At 39.4% G+C, this 14,816-nt stretch overlaps 1 protein-coding gene across 1 annotated transcript; it reads right to left on the reverse strand.

The window, feature by feature from the left end:
- Window positions 1-3,787: 3,787 nt before the first annotated feature.
- mboat1 (membrane bound O-acyltransferase domain containing 1) lies at window positions 3,788-14,513 on the reverse strand. The gene is made up of 13 exons (XM_010766152.1): window positions 14,272-14,513; window positions 13,563-13,708; window positions 13,110-13,187; window positions 10,910-11,005; window positions 8,082-8,137; window positions 7,831-7,885; window positions 6,868-7,060; window positions 6,383-6,575; window positions 6,201-6,304; window positions 6,020-6,084; window positions 5,777-5,909; window positions 5,117-5,268; window positions 3,788-4,453 (listed from the first exon to the last, which is right to left on the reverse strand). Exons 1-13 carry the CDS (start codon window positions 14,359-14,361, stop codon window positions 4,270-4,272), a joined length of 1,545 nt encoding a protein of 514 aa, XP_010764454.1. The 5' UTR covers window positions 14,362-14,513; the 3' UTR covers window positions 3,788-4,269.
- Between the last annotated feature and the right edge of the window lie 303 nt (window positions 14,514-14,816).

Raw genomic sequence — 14,816 nt, forward strand, 5'->3', positions numbered from 1 at the left:
CATGTTTACTGCGTAAGAATCATAAAAAGATATTCAAATACAAACGTATAAAGTAGTCAAATCACGGTGATAAAACACAATAAACTTGGTATGCTAAATGCAAAACGGATGATTTTTTTTTTTAAACTTAAAATACATATTTAAGGGCTGACTAAACAGGATAAAAGCATGAAGTGATTTCAATTTTAGACAGCCAATGATAAACAGATATCCTTGCAGAGATTAGCAGCATGGATATCTGGACATCATGTGGCTTTTTTTTGGAGCCGAATGTGATGAGAAACCTCTTCTTGATAAGCAGGATGCGATTATAGTAATAGTTTCAAATAACAGTATCAATTTGCCTCCTTGCATCAGATCATTAAATGGCCTGTCTCAGTGCTTTAAGACGGTGCATAGTCCGTCATGGTAAGAAAATATACTCTGTGTGAAAATAATGTAATTTGGAAGCTATTATCTTTCGTAGACTCTTTTTTGCTGCAAGCACCTCTTTTTGTCATTAGGGGAGAGACAAATCTAAAGTTCCTGGAGCTCTTAGTTATTATCTGGAATGGATGTAATGTTATCGTTGTTAAACGGAGAGAATATTAAATCAAATGACTGAAAAACACATTCAACTTTTCTTCACGGGTTTCCTGCGTGAAATGCAATGTGTTCTATGTCGTGACTGCATTATGAAGGACTTAAGGACCTTATGTTTTGTATGTTGTTTTATATCATGAATGTATGATGCTTATTTGTTCTTTAAGTTGTCTGCTATTATAAACAACTTAAATTACACTTGTTGATATAATAACATGTTAGTACAATTAATGTGTTTTGTTTTCACGGTGTGTAGTACCTGAAAGCAATTCTTATTCAACCTGATGCAGGTGAGATATTCCGCACATCTTTATTCAACACCGTCCTTTGGATATTGGATTCATTGATTTGAATCAATGAAAAGTACATATTGACTTGTAGTAGTACATCTAAACTGCAGATTAAAAAGGAGCAAAAACATAAGCACACACATTTGGTCTTCAACGCGGCAAGTCACACATAAATGGACTTCCATGCCCTGAACAGTTAAAATGATATTGTTTATTTTGTAAAGAAAATGAATCCAATAGAAATAAAATGAGCTTTTCCTTCCTGGCAAAACAAGTGTATCTCCCTGCTTCAGCTCCAGAAAGTTATCTGTAGAGAATATGTATGTTTAGGTTGGTAAAGTATAGAAAATAGTTTCATATAGGTAATCCATATACTAAGTCCCTGCAGAATCCCACCTGTGTAATAAATATTGATGTTAATATAATGTGTTCTTAGGAAAGGAACTATACGCTGATAGACATTCATATCACCCCATTCTTTTGAGACAATATGAGGCTATGGGGAGAGGGAGAATCAATTATAGGTTTCCTTCCTTCTTTGTTTCTAAAAGAGATTCCGCCCTGCCATGCCTCTTAATAATAATAATAATTCAACATATAAATCGTTTGTCATTCTGTATTATGTAACTAAATTGTGTTTTAAATGAGACAATTAAAACTGTTTCACTCAAGCTTTATTTGTTACTCACATTTTTTAATACCACTTACTCTTTCCTCCATTCAAACAATACTAAAATGAATCTTACAGTCAGTCTATTTGATCATGTATAAATCTGTAAAATAACATACAAAAATACCGTAATAATCAGTATTTAGTCTTTCAATTAGCTGCTCATTCTGACAAGTCATTTCACTCATTTGTCCTGAACTAAAACACATGCAAACTTTACAGTGGCGTGGACATCAGAGTGATAAAAACAATACATTTAAAGGTTAGTAAATAATGGCTTGTTTCACAAAAACAATGTTATGTTATAGCAAAACCATAATTGGGAAGAGTTTTCAGGCTTTTCAGCACACAGCTCTTGAGGAGTTTACTCTGGCTGATGTGAAGACAAACTGAACCAAAATGAAATATTAGCATTCACTAAAAAATTACTTCGGGAACTTTGAGATTTCTTCTAATTTGCCATGCGAGACTCACAAAAGTTGAAATTAATTCACCTGTTTTGCACCCCTTAAATCCCCCCCGTGTGAGACAGTTGAGTAAAATATGCAAACTAAGCCAAAACAGGCAAATACACATTTCCTCACTAACCAGTAAACAAACCCACATTGTGAGATAAAATGTCAAACCAGGTAATACAATGAATTCAGATTGTGTTTCTAACATGAATAAACAGATTAACTACTGTTGAACTTCACCTGATATACACAGAGAAAGAAAATGTTCATTAAGGAATCTTATATAATGCACTTAAAGGAACAGTCTGTTTTACCCAGGCACTGAGATGCAAGAAAAACTAATATTATTGCATTGCAACTTGTTAGCATTGTTAGCACACCTTATCACAACCAACCCCCCCATAAATGTAGTTAAATGCTAATATGCTAGCCTGCAGCAGGTAAGACCATTAATAACCAAGCCACTGTGCCACCTTCTAAACTCCCAATGCTCCCAAACCTCTGGAGTTATAACCTTTTGATATCGAAAAATAACAATAATATCTTATCATTTAAAACATGAGTGTATTTTTGTGCTCACCATACTACGCTCATGTCTAATCATAAGCAACACCTTCTGATTCATCAACTTTGATTGTAAAAAATAAAGATCCAGTGAAGAGAAGACATTGTGAATTGTGGAGAGAAATTGTAAAATCAGTATAAAAATATGCTTTCTGTTCGTAGTTGGTATGAAGATGCATTGGGAAACGCTGCAGTGTCCGTCAGTTTAAATTGGCTCACTTTAAGGTTTCATTCAGCAGAGTTCAGACGCTACAAACCACCAGCAGATGTCTCTGTTAAATCACCCTGCAGCTGCTATAGGCTCTGTAAATCTAGTTTACAAATGTGTTCTTCCTTACAAACACCATGGTCCTGCTGAGAAGAGATACATTTGATTTGAATCAGTTATTTTAGTGTGCAATGCTAAGATCCCCAAAAGAGAGCTTTGAAATGTATTTCTTCTCAGTTTTACCAGCTCTTTGTTAATGTACTCTTCTTCATGATATCAGGTATCCAGCACCATTTACATGATAGAGTATTAACACATTAAGAATAAGTATGTGATGATTACATTACCTATTGCTTGAGAAAAAAATAGATATCTTATGGTAAGTGGTTTGAATATTTTCATTAAATTATCTCTAGCTCATACATTGCACCATTTCTTAACGTGTTACAGTGCAATGCTAAACAATCAAAGGTTCTTCTTTGATGTTTATAAATCTCTATATGACTAAATGTATGACAAAATACTATTTTCTACAGAAAAGACGTGTCTCCTCTCCTGGAGGAGCTGCCACCCTGCACTCAAAGACTTCATTAGTAGTTTCACTGGACATGTTGACAGATGCATCATGGTCTTATTGGTATTTCAAGTGTTGTTCCACTCAGAGTAAAAAACTATCAGTGAGAGAAACACACACACACACACACACACACACACACACACACACACACACACACACACACACACACACACACACACACACACGCCAGGGCTCTCACTCTTCTTGGTATGCTCTTTTGTTGTAGCCACACAAGAGCAGCCATTGTATGCCATCAGAGTGTGACAAAGTATGAGCGCTTCGAAGAGAGTATGTGCATATTTGTGTTTTAGTGTTTGTGTGTGTGTGTGTGTGTGTGTGCGTGTTTTAGTGTACGTGTGTATGTAAGTGTATGTGTGTTTTAGTGTACGTGTGTGTGTGTGTGTGTGCGTGCGTGTTTTAGTGTGTGTGTGTGTGTGTGTGTGTGTGTGTGTGTGTGTGTGTGTGTGTGTGTGTGTGTGTGTGTGTGTGTGTGTGTGTGTGTGTGTGTCCTGTTGCTCTCCTACTGTGCTGGCTAAGATCCCACCAATGGGCAGGACAGTGCAGATAGAGGACAGGGAAGAAAGTGAGCTCCCTTTCTCTCTTCACACTGTTGCATTGTTGCTGGAGGAGGCAGGCTGGTGTTGAGATGGGCATGGGGGGGGGCAGGGGGGGCAGGTGGAGGAGGTCAGTGTCCTGGTGGTGTTGATATTACAATATGACAGAAACAGTCTCTCCAGTGCCATATGCTCAAGTGATTCATCGCGTTTCCATCAAGGTCTTCTTTCCCAGCTCTGTGTTGTCCCATCAAATAAATAATGTTTTCCCATTTTGAGTTTGCTGAATGCCCTTTGGGGATATTCACTTGTCTTTGAGAGAACACCTCTTGACTGGGAGCCCGGTAAGAGAACATAAAGAAGGGCTTTTTAGTCCACTTTGTTGTTGCTGTTGGAGTGAACAGGCTGGCACTGTGCTGGGCACGGAGACGAGGAGGAGGAAGAGGACGAGGAACATGTTTTGTTGGTGGCAGAGAGTTCACTGGGTTTGTGTTTCTGATGCAGGGCGATCACAGCCAGAATGCTGATGATGTGAACATGGAAATACATAGACCTAGGAGAGAAGACACAATATGACAGTACTTATGTCATAAATGAACTGTACAAGGAACTTTAGCTCAGTAAGAAAACGTCACAGGCAAAACAGAGCATGCCTCAAATGAATTTGAAATAACTCTTTATATACTTTGTGTTGCTAAAGGCAATTACAGGCAGGAATACGAGCTGCAACAATAAGATGATTGACAAGAAATGTATGAGGAGCTATTTTCATTACTATGAATGCCAACCGTCTCTGGTTCCAACTTCTGAAATGTGTATATGCTGGTTTCCTTAGTCTTCTATGATAGTTAACTGAATATCTTTAAGGTGTATTGGGCATAAAATACTTTTAAATATGTCAGATCTTTCCTTGGGAATTTCTGATGGGCATTTTTCTCCAATTTCTGACATCTGAATGCACTCTTTACATGAATAATAGAAAACATGAGGGGAAAAAGGCTCTTTTGTTTGTTGTAAGAGAGGAGGGGCAAGTAACATCATCACTAGTACTTGTCACATACACAGCTGGTGCTTGAATTACATGCAGTCTGTGCTGACCTTTGTAAATGTGGACAGATGACAGAACTGATGTCACGCTGACCTATATGGCCACATGCATGCAGCAAGTATGAGTCTTATTGAGACAATAAGAGGACTAAAGATGAGTTGAACCTACCTGTAATAAACCAAAGTGGACTCGACTGCTAGGAGCAGGAAAGGCATCACAGTGTAGCAGATGGCCAGCTGGGTGGCTGCCCAGGTGAAGAGGTCATATCCCAGCTTCAAGCCTCTGGAGCTCAGCATGTGTTGGCGGACAGACTTCCGTACCTGGTGGGGAGGGACAGATTAACAGAGAGAGATAAATCAATGTTTTCACATCCATGATATGATTAGTGTATTTAAGCAATGCTGTTGATGTAATTTCAACCAACCCAATGAAGTGACATGATCAAACTGTATTACCTTCCTTAAAAAAAGAAAGATATTCCTTCCTTACATTTTGCTTTGGTATAACTTTCATCAACATGTCAGCCTGGTATACTTTTTTTTTTTAACCTCAGATGAAGCTGGTCCATCAATCCTAACCGCACATTCAGGAAAGTACAATTCAAGCCCTTTTTTAAAGTTAAATACAGGTGTATAACCAATTTCTGACAGATACACATTTCGAGAACTGCTCTAATACTGTCAAGAAGAGTAAATAATAATAATAATAATATTAGTTTTTTTTTCATCAAATACAAATTATAGAAACGTTCCTTGCAGTTGTGTGTTCGAGGATTTATTTACTTTTTATTTATGATTTCATTTTTTCCAGAGGAGATAGAGAACTTACAGCTCTAGCTGCCATGGTGATGGGGATGGCAGTGATGAAGGTGAAATAATACCCAGGATAAACACCGTGCCACAGGGCCGACAGGATGAAGGTCAACGGCAACCTGTGCCTGGGGGCTCGGTCATAACACACCCTGAGGAGATGGGAGGAATCACACATTCAAAAATGTCTGTGAAATCTAAGTTGAGTAAATGTTTTCTGGCTGCAGGCATGAGTATTGAAGTTCACATTTGCAGGACTTACGTTTTGAGCCAAATTCCTGTTTGAATATTCCAGTTGTCTATGAATGTCTTGAAGCTGGTTGCGGTCTAAAAGAAAAATAACCACATAATTGCTAGAATTAGACCAACATCCACATGCTTGACACAGTGTGGGAGACTAATGTAGGTTTGTTATTTGAAATCTTGTGAAACATTGAAGGTACCTCAATCCTCAAGATGTTGATGTTGCAGATCAGGTCCCAAGATGGCTTCCCATTTGCATCCATCCCCAAGAAACCATATCCTGCTGCATTGTGGACAGCATCAGCTGACAGAACAGAGACAAATGTAAGTCACACGACTTCCTTGGCAGTAACAACAACGCTCATGGTCCCATTAAACTCACATAGTGTCCATGCGAAGTAGAACTTGGGCCTTGCTGCTTGTATGGAGAAGAAGGCGTAGGTGAGCCTTGTGAGGAAGGGGGCATTGTTCACAAACTGAGGGTCCACGTTGTACGTTATTGGCAGGGCTCGAGTCACAGTGAGGAAGAACAGCATACATCCGCTGCACACCAGCAGCTTTCTACAGACAGCATTCTGCACAGAAAACAGATAAGTGCTGAGCAGAGAGGAAATCACAGATTACAAATGGAGATGATGACTGGGATGGAGATGGAGATGAGAGGAAATGAGTCTTATTTAGAACAATACTGAAACAATAACAGCAATAGGACTATGTTCACAAACGGAAGAATCAAACTCCTGATGCGGTTAAAAAAGTCTCAAGTGAATACAAAAAACAGAACAGGAGAAGACTGCGGTCTATAATGGACAGGCAGATGTTACTTTAGTCTCTCTGCCGAACCGCAATGTGCGTTCATGAACTCACATTAGGCGAAGGCTCCGGTGTCTTATCGTAGCCGTTGTGCCCGTTACACGTCCCTGAGTGCTGCCTGAGCCTCCTGCTGATGTGTCTGCCCTCTATGAAGTCTATGTACTCCTTATAGTTACTGCATGGTCCCACCAAGATACTCAGGAAGTTCAGATTGTAACTCAGGTACTGGATGAGGGAAGGCCTCACACTGTAGAAAGATTGTTAGAAGAAATGAATGAAACCCAAACCAAGAATCCCTTTATTTCAGCTTGATTAGTCGTTGATTTGGTCGCTTTGTTCCCCGATTACAACAGTGCTGCAGCTTTGTGAGGAACTATGGAGAACTGGTTATGAATTGTAACAAGTTTCAAAATACTCAATACACACAGGAATCATAAAAGAGTCCATTTCAATAAGTTAATTGATTCCTAAACTGAGCTTCAGTCTAGTTTGCCGGTTATGAATACATCAAGGCTGAACGATCATTTGATGGCACAATCAAAGTACAATCGTATTCTGATACAATAAAACATAAGCGTTTATACACAGGAGCCACACTATGTGATGATAATGAGTGAATACTGTACATTAAATGAAGTAAATACATTAAATACATTCTAAAATGGCATGCATGGTACAATGATGACTGTTTTGTTTTCGATTCACATGCATAAACATGACATGTTATATTTGCCATGCAAAAAGATGACTCTTGTGACTCAAGTTCCCAGCATGCTTTTGACATGAACACACTATTCACCACCATTGCTTCTCCTTGTCATTGTCCTTTGTGGCTAAATGAAAAAAAAAAGTTTATTTATTCTTTAAACTAAGGTGATAAATCAGTGCATATATACTTTGACAGGGACATTGTGTCCCAATAAATATAAATCCTGCAAAACTATGTGCACCCCAAAGGGCTCCGACTTATTGCCATTTAAAATAAAAGTTTTCAGTTTTCGCCACAGTAAAACGTACTTTATTGCCAGAGTCTTCTGCCCCGGGCTCAGTTGTTCAGATTTCTTACACATACCTAAAAGATAAGAAACAATGTCATCAGTAATCTGTTCAAAACTTCAATTTGATCACTCTTTACCAAAAACAATGATGGCTGAATTTAATGTAGCTGCTTCATTGGCTGGAACTTGGTGTGTGTGTGTGTGCGCGTGTGCGTGTGCGCGTGCGTGTGCGTGTGCGTGTGTGTGTGTGTGTGTGTGTGTGTTCCTTACCATCATGGAGCTGGAAAGCCAGTGTGGTTATCTTCTGGGTAACTATCATCAAAGGCCTGGGCACAAAAAGTTACGAGTCAATTCATTTTAGACACTGACTTTATAACTGAAATTATACTTTTAATGGATATATAATCCAACTTTCACTGCCTATCTTCAAATAAAGTAATAATAAGAAATAAGTACCAAGGAAGAATAGGAGTAGAACCGACATCACCATTCAAATCAAGCTGGTCAGAGCAGCTGCCATTTTATCTGTAGTTACACTTCATTATCCACTCAATTCTATTTCAGTGGTGGTGATGATTTTTTAGCAGTCAAGAGCATTCTGATGTTTTTAGACTCACAACACCAGCCTGATGTAGATGTACGGAGCCCCTAAAGGGACATGGAAAAAAAAAAAAAATGGAGAGAAAAAAAATAAAGTCAGGAAAACGGATTCGTTTCTCGTGCGCACGAGAAACGAATCCGTTTTCCTGACTTTATTTTTTTTGAGAAAGTGTGGAAAGTGTGTTATGTTTACGTGGGGAAATGACAGAGCATACATTATTTGAGATAGACTATATTTTGAAGTCAGACTTAATTTTATGGACATTTCGGCCAGGGGTGTAGACAGTGGCGGCTGGTGGAAAATATTTTTGGTGGGGCTATGGAAATGGTGACAAAAACATACTANGCCTGTGGTCACTCTTTATAGCTGTTCAATGAAGGTAAACACAGAAGGCGGTGCGTAAAAGCTCTTTGAGCGCTGGTGCTGCTCTTCTCTGAGTTACACGTCCCGCTGCCTCCTGGAGTGACCACACACCCCTGGCCGAAATGTCCTTAAAGTGAAGTCTGAGTACGAAATATATCTCAAATAATGCACTGTCATTTCCCCACGTAAACATAACAGTCTGCAATGAAATGGTTGTGTCCTGTGCGCTTCACTTCCTCCTTGGCGCACCGGTAACTTTCTCCCCAAAAAAAAGTCAGGATAACGAGTTAGTATCTCGTGCGCACGAGTTAGTATCTCGTGCGCACGAGATAGTATCTCGTGCGCACGAGATACTAACCCGTTATCCTGACTTTTTTTTTTCTCTCTCTGTTTTTTTTTTTTTTTTTTCATGTCCCTTTAGGGGCTCCGTATAGATGGGCTACTCTGACAATATTTATAATACAGTGATCTTGTTTTTAAATGTTTTAAAAGCAGTATGTTTAATCAGCAGTAGGATATTTAGTGATCAGTCAAACAAACAAACAAACAAACAAACCCATAACAAGCAAAACAGCTGCTGAACATCTGCCTCAGGCTACAGAACATAGTTTCCCCCTGTGAATAACTTCATTGTTTCCAGCAGTGTCAAGTCAGGTCGCTTACTTATCCAATGCAATTCAGTCAATTCAATTTGCTTCTGTTCAATTCATGTCTCTGTAAACCAGGCGACCTGACAGACATGTTGTCCAGCTCCCAAAGCTCTAAATAAATTGATTTCATAAAGTAGCTTAATCGAATAACGCTACCAATGATTTCATCCAATGAGTAGAGAAAAACCAGCTGAATTTGATGTATTTGGGTATACCAAAAAGTGCTGGAAACGGGGCGACAGTGGGGGTCTTTGAGGTCCTCTACAGTAAGTCTGCACAGACTAGTTTCACACCCCCTCCCCTAGTTTCATTCACAGATAGAGAATCCTCTGTCCCAAGAATGTGAGGGTGTGTGCACAAAGGCACACATAACCTACATCTCTCTGTCTCTCTCTCTCTCTCTGTGTGTGTGTCTCTCTCTCTCTCTCTCACACACACACACACACACGCATTCTCACACACACATAGTGGGCTGCATTGTGTGGACAGCATGGAAAACTGAATTAGAGAGAGGCCGAGCGGCTGGCAGTGCCAGCAGAATGGGCGCTGGCAGCTGGCAGTAGAGAAACATTTTCAGGTTTCCGGCGACTCTGTGCAACTCTCTCCACCCCTGTAGCCAGAAGACTTTGTGACCGTTAACCAAGACTGACTCACAGGCCTGCTCACCATCACCAGAGTCACGAGGAGTGCAAGATAGGCCTCATGCGAACTCATCCATCCCAAAACTGAGCCAAAAAAGGTTGTGCAATATGGTGTCAGCAGAGACACCAGCGCCTTTTAAAGATAAACTGCCCACAGAAAACACTATCAGGTCAGGCAATATCCTGACAAACACACACTATATTAAGTTAAATATGTGTCTGTTTTTCTGAATGCTGGGATGCATATACTGTTCAACCCTCTTTATCAAAGCAACCACAAGCCATCAGTGTGAAAGTAACTATATAATGAAATGTAATTACACATTAGTCATCACATGATGACTAATGTGTAATTACATTATTACATCATCAAGTGATGACAGTGACACAATCTTCCATTTCTGAACTAATGAGCAATGAGCATCTTGTGTAATAGGAAATCCTCTCCTGCTTCCCTACGTTTCCTTTTAGCTCTTCTTCATGATCCTTACAGAGTCTAAATGCAATGCAAGGAATCCTTCAAATAAAGAGAAACATCCTACTGATACTACAACTGCTCTCTCCTTAAGAAGCAGCTTTGTTTATAACACATCCATAGTTGCCGGGATGCAGGGAGAACCTTAACTCCACCTGGTTGGGCAATGTCACACTGCTGCTTTTTAATCAGCACTGGTGTATTTACACAAGGCTGTGGCACAGGCCAACGTGTAAGCAGGTACAACATGGTTTGGAACTGATAACACTGGAGCAGATTTAAAACTGAAATGACTATCAACATCATCAACAAGGTGTGGCATAGGGAGAGGAAAAGAGACGGGACAATCAAAGGATTGTCTTTCTTACCCAGAGAAGTCAGTGGACAAAACTCCATAGTTATAGATGAAGACTCTGCTCACTTGGCACACTGTCAAGTAGCCCATAGCTGTCACCATGGAATACCTGTGTGTGGGGGAATGAAAAAAACTCAATCAGACAAAAGACAATTCACATTCTCTGGAGAAAGATACCTGCTATTCAAGTAGGGCTGCCATGCTTGGTTAATGAGGACATGTGTTTATTACTAAACTATTACTCAGAGATGATTATGGAATTTGTAGCATTTTAGCCAGAATACCCTGGTAAGAGGCTCTCTTTCAATATTTTCAGATTTTTCTTATAATGTCTAGTGAAATTGGTGACTTTTAAAATGTAAGCGACAACATGCAATTGAAGTAGAACAATTGTAATATACTGTTTTGGTACTAATGAGAGAAGCTGCTTCTTGAGAGCATGACAACATATGAACTGACCTGACCTGAAACGTGTGGTTTAAGCTCAAGGTAATTGAAAAAATACACAGGTTTGTAGGCGTGCCCTCAAGTTTCCTGAGTTTGTCGTGCTCCAATCAGAATAACCTCCTCACCCTGTGTTGCGGATCAAGAGGTTTTTTATGTGGTAGGCTTGTTGAAAAAGCAGCTTTAACAAAGTTTAAAATGCATTTTGTTTGCACATGTATAGAACAACAGGGTTTGTCTTCATTTCCCTGCAGGTAATCTCGTAAATACCAGAACCAAACATTTTGTTTGTGTTGTTCCATTCAGAACAAAAAAAGAAACTACAATGATACACTTGAGCCAAGTTCTTTCAAGCTAACACACAAACACACAACCAAATATGAGGATTACATATTACATTTTTATTTTTTTTATATAAATATATATATATATATGAGACCATACTATAACATGGATGCAAAGATAAAAAATTGCATTTTAAAATGAACACACACATATACAGTATATACACACACACACACACACTGGGTGTGTGTGTGTATTGTATATTTTTGTTTGTTTTGGTTTCATGGTTCTGCCACGAGCTCACAAGACAGTTTTGGGTAAGACATGGGGATAAGACACACACACACACTCACTCACAGTCCAGCTGTTTCCAAACAGGCTGGTCTGGGTGGTGTGTGTGAGAGAGAGGGGGTGTGTGTATGTGTGAGAGAGAGATTGGTGTGTGTGTGTGTGTGTGTGTGTGTGTGTGTGTGTGTGTGTGTGTGTGTGTGTGTGTGTGTGTGTGTGTGTGTGTGTGTGTGTGTGTGTGTGTGTGTGTGTGTGTGTGTGTGTGTGTGTGTGTGTGTGTGTGTGTGTGTGTGTGTGTGTGTGTGTGTGTGTGTGTGTGTGTGTGTGTGTGTGTGTGTGTGTGTGTGTGTGTGTGTGTGTGTGTGTGTGTGTGTGTGTGTGTGTGTGTGTGTGTGTGTGTGTGTGTGTGTGTGTGTGTGTGTGTGTGTGTGTGTGTGTGTGTGTGTGTGTGTGTGTGTGTGTGTGTGTGTGTGTGTGTGTGTTCTTATCTAACATGTTCTACATTAGTTTCTTTCATCAACAGTATTTGAGGCCACATTTTAACAGGGAGATAATGGGGCTGGGTGCATTGCAGTGTGTGTTGGAAATTAGTGGGAGGGAGTAAATTAATGATTGAATTCCAAGGGGTGAGCAACAACAAAAAACTTTGGTTTTACAGGCTGAACTGTCAATACTGCCTTATTATTACAAAATCATGTTTAATATAATCACCACGATCTGGACTGAGCCATCTGCTCACTCTACCAAATGACTTATGACGTTAATAAACTCCAGGTTGATCTTGTCCGACAAGTTTGACCTGACGACAACTATAACTAGTACTGCACCAGTATCTCTGGAAATGAGATAGCAGATATATCATCCACCTCTCAGTCTGTCTGGTCTAGACAAGACCTTTGCAGCAACATTTATAAAAAAGAACAAGTGTGTGTATGTCAAACCAAACCAATCAGGTATACAGTAACGGTTGTTCAGACTAAACAAACTGTCTGAACTGGGCAAAAGAGCTTTGATTGATTTAACTGGGCAGTAAAGAATAAGCTTTATTCCACTTGATATTAGATTTGTTCACATGTCATAAATTCCACAGTTACATTTCATGATCAATTTTAAATTCCAACCTTTTTGACTCAATAACTTAAATGACCCAGGCTTCAATGTGAATGTTTCTATGAAATATGAAGACCAACACTTGCCTGTGCACATTGTTGATGTCAGCGTTGATGATAATCAAGTAGCTTCCAACCACCACTGTCAGGATGTGAGCTGAGTACCTGCACACAAGGACACACAATTAGAACATGTGCATCATTATAGGTGTTTTATATGTCTGTGACAGGATGCAGTGTGCGTCAGTGAAGCCTAGATACATTTCCCCTAGTCAAATGCTACAACAGCCATTTCTCCTGTGTATCTTCTTTCTTAGCACCATTACTGTCTAAAGCCTGAGTGCCCTCTTATAATTATAAGCATGTGACCCTACACACTGGACACCAGCAGTGTTCGTTTGTCAGAAATGTAGAAAGATAATAGACAAATATAGTTGAGAACTCAGAGGTCAACAGCTATTTTTTACTAAAAATATATTTGTAATCTTGAGAGAAGTTGAATGGAGTACTACAGTATGTGAGCATATACTCTGACAGTACCATCCAAAGCAGAAGATGAGAAAGACAATGCCAAGAAGAGTGGCCACAGCGTGCCTGACCAGGGGATTGGCATGGCTAGGACTGAGGTAGAGACGAAACCAGAAGGCAGCAGCCAGGGCAAACAGCTGGCACGCCAGAAAATTCACCTGTGTGGGAGACATAGATACTAGTTTGTGCATCTATATATATATATATATGTTGTTTTTAATAGCTGACAGAAAACTCCTGTGGGAACAGCATAATGCAAGGATTGTAATGTTGTTTCATCCTCCTCATTAGTAGTGTATCAATACTATAAGGACGTATATTTCTGCTGTGTTTGTAAAATATCAAATAGTCGAAGATAAATGTTAAGAAGCTTATTTATTTTTGTAAACTTTGCCATGCAGGTCTTTTGTTTGTAAATTTCATTTTTGGAGAAACATAATCACCAAAAATCATTATCTCCAGCATTGCAAATAAACTTCGATGTGGGCGTCACTGATGAGGAATTACTGCCAGTCTCTCTAAGTAGTGACACGACGTTAATATATGTCATTTCAATGTCAAAAATAGTAAAGTTTCTCTTGTAAAATAAAATAATAAAATATGTAAAAATTGATAGACCAGTAACACATACTTTTATTCGCAACATATATTTGGAAATTTAGAAATCTTAACTCTGACTCTAAAAATAACTGTTATTCATGGACAGGTAACCTACTCTTACCTGATCCAGAGGAAAGCCCAATAGTTCACTGACAGGCAGCAGCCACTTGGAGCCAGTAGTTTTAAACCCGGTGTCCTCGCCCTCGCCCATCCTACGTGTTTTTTTCTGTTACGAAGCCTCTATGTTATCGACTTTTTCTATGTTGTTTAGCAAACTACTTACTATTTTATGTCACAAAAATACATTGTTTGCCCGAAAGGCTCGCAACAAGTCAGCCAAATCCACAGAGTGACACTCGCGGCTCTCCCTCAGACTCAGTACCAGTCAAGTCAAACAATAATAATAAAAACTTCCGGTCATTGCTTTCAAAATAAAAGCCGTGTCAACGAACCCTTATGAAAATAAGATAACAAGATTCAGGTTTAGCCTACAGTATTTTCCCGCAGGAATAAACCGGTTCTGCGCACTTGTTTTAGCCCACACTCTACTCATAGACATTCCACCTCAAAATGCAACGTTTGAATTATTATTATCACGCATATTTGGTTTTTTGTGCGAACCCGCCTCCAATTAAAAGTGGAAGAGTATTGTGTTTTTCTCTAAAA

This window comes from Notothenia coriiceps, unplaced genomic scaffold (genome assembly GCF_000735185.1).
Source record: "Notothenia coriiceps isolate Sejong01 unplaced genomic scaffold, NC01 NC01_scaffold00003129, whole genome shotgun sequence".
In the NCBI taxonomy this organism is placed as follows: Eukaryota; Metazoa; Chordata; class Actinopteri; order Perciformes; family Nototheniidae; genus Notothenia; species Notothenia coriiceps.

What these genes read in the sequence shown, in the direction of transcription:
- mboat1 (XM_010766152.1), bottom strand. Translation starts at nt 14,361, where the DNA reads ATGGGCGAGGGCGAGGACACCGGGTTTAAAACTACTGGCTCCAAGTGG. An exon ending in TGGGCTTTCCTCTGGATCAG is followed by an intron (nt 13,709 to 14,271) that starts GTAAGAGTAGGT and finishes TCTCCCACACAG; the next exon opens with GTGAATTTTCTGGCGTGCCA. An exon ending in TTGTCCACTGACTTCTCTGG is followed by an intron (nt 8,138 to 10,909) that starts GTAAGAAAGACA and finishes TTTTGTGCCCAG; the next exon opens with GCCTTTGATGATAGTTACCC.